A 5,573-nucleotide genomic window follows, 5' to 3' on the forward strand; every position below is an offset into this window, starting at 1 on the left:
CAGTGACTTCCACAGAGGCTTTGCCAAATGGAGGAAGAAGAAGCACACAAAGTGCTGTTACTGTTATTACCACCCCAGTAGTTTTTTTACATTTCCAGCCACGGAGAGGAGAGTTCCATCTTTTACTCGGGACCCAGAAAAATCTACATCACCATTATTTTATAGGTGGAATAGTCAATAAAACGGTGATTTTCTTTCATAAAAAAAAACAAGGAAGAAGAAGACCAAGAGTATGGGGTATAGGCTGTTGAGCAATATGGGTGTCGTGTAAATTATCATTAGCAACCATCATTGCCACAGCTGCTGCAAAAAGCTTCAGCTGACCACAATGTTTTTCATCATCTCCAATCTGATAGTAATAAGTGCTTGTATGGCCAGTGAAAGCAATGCCCCCACTTAGACCCTGCCCATTACAAAAGCTCTCAATTACATGAAGATTCTGCTTCAAGTGGAAATTTCCAACAGTCTCAGGTGGGTGCCTAACAGAGCAGCATACCCTTCAAAGAAAAGTAAAAGAGACCAGTGAAATCTTACCATGTTTTTTCAGCACATATTGCAATTCTATAGTCAAAACTACGAAAACTACAACCGTTAGATAGATCACTGTTTGGTGCGCCATCAACTCATTGGAGATGAAAGGCTGGTTGCCAATGTCAAATCACTATCTACCTGAAAAAAAATTGGCGACAGTATTCCCAGCATAGTGATGTGACCCTGACATTCATGATAGGCTGATAAGAATCTAATGGATGAAACTGGTTTGGTCTATGGGACCTTGCCAAACTGAAAACTAGTTCATTCAAACAATTGAATGACAATTAAATGAAAGAAGAAATATTTGTCCTATCTTACATCATTCTAGACTAATCACAAATTTAGTCTCCAGAGAGCTCCTACTGCTAAAATATCTTCATCCCTATCCTTAACTAGCTGAGACTTTTCCTAAAGTGCCAACACCAGTCTGAACCCCTCCATCCTACCAAAAATGGTAACTCCCAACTCCACGCATCACCAGTTCAGTTGCAAAATGAGTAGTTTTCAGAAACTTTCTTTTTGTCAATAATAAAACCTGGTCGTATATCGACCTAAAATCCACATCTACTTGTGTGTAAATTATGACTGCAATTGGAGTGAATCAAAATTAGGCATGAACCCTATTGAGCATAAAGAAGTTATTTTGCAGCATGAATCAGAAGCATTAACTGGGCAGTGCATGTGTAAGAATTACATATCAATGAACGATAAATTTCTGCATCAGAACTTAGAACCATATTATGAAATCTATAAGCCATATGAAAATCCTGAAGCTGCAAATTCATAATGTATCTGTAAACTGTAATGGTCTTGACATGTAGTTAACACTTGCTGCTTTGGTTTACCGAATCACTGGGGATTACATGTATCTAAAAATTACACGAAAAGATTGACAACAGAAGATATGCTGTTAAAGCACATTGGGAAAAGATATTCCTGTAACTTCTTTATGATTTCAATGAAAGAATGTGTAAATATTTCCAACAAAAATGGGGAGCACATATAACAAGGAAGACTACAACTCTAGGGTGGATGTTTACCACTATAACACAGGCACCGAAATGGACATTTGCACTGAGACATCACCAACGAAACTTGTATCACGATTTGCAGCCGAGTTGCCTGCAAATGCGTATCCTACTCCAAGACCACCATAATGCATCGTCGACGCATTCTCACACCTTTGAAACACTCTAGCAAGAGACGCCGCCTTTCTTCTTGCCCTCTTTGTACCGGTGAACAGCAGCGTCTGAAGCAAACCAGCCAAAGATGGTGCCTTGACTACTCTCTCAGTTGCAGCGGCTCCACCATGCCGACACAACTCAAGCAAAGCTGCAACTGCATTTTCTTTACCCCTTGGAGTCCCGCAACGCATCATCCCTATTAAACCAGCCACTGCCATTTCCTCTTTTCCTACTGCTGTAGCTCCACTTGGCTGCCTAACAATCAAGGCCAATGCACCTGCTGATTCCTCAGCAACACCTTCAATTCCCAATGCACTTACCAATGCTGTTACAGCCCCAGCCTCAATCATTCTCGCGCAATTTTCTGTGTGCGTGGACAAGTTAAACAAAGCTGTCACAGCATCCTTCTTTCCTCTCTGGGTGCCATGTAACAACAGCCCTGCCAAGGCTTCAATTCCCCCTTCCTCATCCGCTATTCTCTTCTTGTAGTCATGAACTGCAGACAGACTAAACAACGTTGCCGCGGCATTCTCCCTTGCTTCTGTTGTGTGCCCAAACCTCAGCACATTGACAATCGATCCCAAACACCCTTCTTCATCCATAATCCTGCTTTTGTTTTTGTCATAAATCGACAGGTTAAGCATTGCCGTCACAGAGTTCTCTTGTGCAACCGAGTTTGGAGAAGAGAGCAGCTTCCGAAGGTGGGGAATTGCCCCAGCTTCCGCAATGAAAGCACGGTTCTCCCTTCCAGTCTTGGCCAACAACCGAATCTCCCGAGCAGCTATAGTCTGTCCGCATGTGGATCCATCCTCCGCTAGCCGTTTGATCAAAAGCCCTGCCGTAGCTCTGTTGGCTGCAAGTGCAGCCTTAGAGGGAGAGGCCCCTGCAAAGCTTTCTGCTGATGCTTCAGTACAGTCGGGAGAATCATAAGGAACTCCAAAAGCAGTGCACCACTGCAAGATCAAATTCCTCAACGCCCGATTCGGAACAAGCCTGGTATTAGGCAGCATTTGACCTGTTTTGGGACAAGTACAATGCCCCTCTTCCAGCCACCTCGAAATGGAAATCCGATCGTACGTCTGCCCGGTCGAGATTATCACAGGCTCTCTCATCAAATCCAAACTAATAGGGCAGCAAAAATCTTTGGGAATCGTAATAAAAGTCTCAGCAATCTCCTGACTAATCAAACCCTTCCTCGGCTTCCTCTGCTGACCCCCAACCTCCACCTCATCCTCCTCGAATCCGAAAAGCAAGAACCTGCAATACCTTGTGAACGCCACAAACCCATTAAGCACAGACACTGTAGGCTCAACATCCCCCTCGTGATTCACAATCTGCTCTTCCAAGAACTCAATCTCATGCCTGCAGCTCTTGGCATCCCTAATCCCCAATCTCTGATGGAAGAAGACGCACACGTCATCCGAATTCGGCACCCTCCCCATCTCGAATTCATCTAGGAAACTAAACAACTGAATCCTCAACTCCTCGTCGGCTTCGTCGATCAACAGCCTCGCCCTCCTGGCCTGTCTCTGCAGAAGCTCAACCTGCTCCCTCACGTCCTCCCCCAACTCAACCTCGTCAATCGGCAAAACGTCCAGAAGGGTCGAGATTTCCTGATTCAAGTCGTGGAAATGGCCGGAAATCGGATGGTGCTGGAGCAAAAGCCAGAGCTTACTGGACTGGGCGCAGTAATCGAGGAGGATCTTGGATCTGTACAGCAGCAGATAAAGCTCCTTGAGGCAAATCACCGCCGTCCACGGCAGGGTCGACCCGGCGGCGGAGTCGTTCAAAGACTCCAAAAGCACGAGAAAGACCTCGACCTTCCGGACCAACGACCTCGAATTCCGTCTCTGGAAATAGAACAGCCTGTCTGAAAACGACGACACAATCTCCGCCGTGACCGAAACCAGAGTCTGTACAAGCGCCACGTCGGAGAGGTCCACCGGAGCTAAAAAGGCCTCCAGAGACGGCGACCTCCGCCGCCGTAACGAAGAGAATATCGCCGCGGAAGCCATGGAAGGAAAACAATTGGGAAAGGAAGTAGACAGTTTGGGGTATATTTTTTTTTTTTGTTTTGTTTGTTCGGGTCTGATTGAATGGGAAAGTTTGGAATGGTTTTGAAGTCCCCGGGATTTGATTGCTGTGTATGCGCGTTTTTGGAAAAGAAAGAAAGGACTCTTCAAGAGGGGGGGGGGGGGGGGGGGTGTATGACTCACCAGGAGTTACACACGCTATGATTTTCCACGAGGACTTTATTACGAGTTTGTTATCTTTTTCTTCTCGATCTGTCGACCAAGTTCTGGTGAAAACGACCCTTCTTTTGGGTTTGGGAGAGTTTGACGGATGGCATAGGAATTGTGGAAGAAGAAGAAGAAGGAGGAGGAGGAGAAGATGAGAGATTTGATGGACTAATATCCACTTTATTTTTTTTTTTACAGAACCACATTTTTCTATTCCTATTAGTTCCTACTACTGCTGCTGCTGCTGCTGCTGACCAAAAAGGACATGCCTTTGCATTCTATTTACTTCTTTTGACTTTGGACCTTGGATTCTCTTGTGAGGTCACCATATGTCCCCCCTTTCCCTTGCTTGAGCTTTTATTAATGGCTTTCCTGCAAACTTCCCCTTCCAGGACACAGTAATGACTAATGCATCCACCACGCCATTACCAATGTGTGATGTTATTATGGCACCTGCCTGAGACCTAGGGATGAAGGGATGGCAAGAGTGACTATTGGGTTTGTGTATCCATGACCGTATCTGATTTTTTTTATTTTATTTTATATTTTTTTGTAGATAAAAAACGAGAGATTTTGGTGATTAGCGAGCATCAGTCAAGTTTTTTTTTGTCATCTTTCTATATTTAGGTTAAAGAATTAAAAAGTATTCATTTAAGAAATCACATGAAGTGAAACCATCCAAATTCAATGTTAAACAAATAGATCGAGAAACGATATCCGCCCTGATACAATGTCACAATTTCAACATCTTAATTAATTACAAACTCACGCTACCAAGTTCGGTGAATTAGCCCAGAATCATTGATTCAGGTGAGAGATCGTGGGTTCAACTCACAAATAATTAGTTATTATAGTTCTCAATTGTTAATATAATAAGAGGTCAGGAGTTCGAGCCCCATCAATGGTGGGAATGGGGTGGGGTTTTTTTTATTTAAAAAAAAAAAAAAATTGTTAATATAATAAAGTATAAAAAAAAGAAAGTTCGGCGAATAAAAAAAATACTTATATCAATTTCATGAAGTTTTTTTTTTTTTTTTTTGAGAGAAATCAATTTCATAAAATTAATTGAATACTTGTTAGTGCGTTTTGAAAAAGCACTTGAATTTTGACTCTAAACTCTTATATTCTTTGAATAAAAACACTTATGGTATTAATACACTAAACGATAACGTGAGATTCTAGCTCTGACCAAATATTCGAGTGTGAATTCTCTTTTCTGATTTGATTTAAGAAAGACCATTACCGTTGATTCTTTATCCAAATCAACATGGCAAGTGTCTAATCATACTCTCTTATACGTACATTGTTTCTCATGGGCAACCAAAAGATTCTCTCTTCTTCTTTTCCTTTGTCCTAACTCCCAAAATGAATGCCCTACACAACTACGGTCTACATTCATGTGAAAGTTGAAAATTCATGGTAGCCAAACAAAAAAGCACCATCATTATAGAGCAAGAAGAGGGAATAGAATCTAATCTAAGATTACTCTCCTCCTTCAACCTTTAACGTGTGCTTGTGTAAATTTCTAGGGTTCTTGAGGGGGTGTTGAGAATATGCATGATTGAGTTGTTTCACAACAAAGCAAGCAACGCAGAGCATCGGATTGGATTCAAGG

The 5,573-nt window shown here is 42.5% G+C and overlaps 1 protein-coding gene across 1 annotated transcript; it reads right to left on the reverse strand.

The window, feature by feature from the left end:
- Positions 1-1,299: 1,299 nt before the first annotated feature.
- On the reverse strand, positions 1,300-4,128 carry LOC133729400 (U-box domain-containing protein 17). The gene has a single exon (XM_062156917.1). It carries the CDS (start codon positions 3,731-3,733, stop codon positions 1,577-1,579), a length of 2,157 nt encoding a protein of 718 aa, XP_062012901.1. The 5' UTR covers positions 3,734-4,128; the 3' UTR covers positions 1,300-1,576.
- Positions 4,129-5,573: the final 1,445 nt, after the last annotated feature.

Source organism: Rosa rugosa, chromosome 2 (genome assembly GCF_958449725.1).
Source record: "Rosa rugosa chromosome 2, drRosRugo1.1, whole genome shotgun sequence".
Taxonomy (NCBI): domain Eukaryota; kingdom Viridiplantae; phylum Streptophyta; class Magnoliopsida; order Rosales; family Rosaceae; genus Rosa; species Rosa rugosa.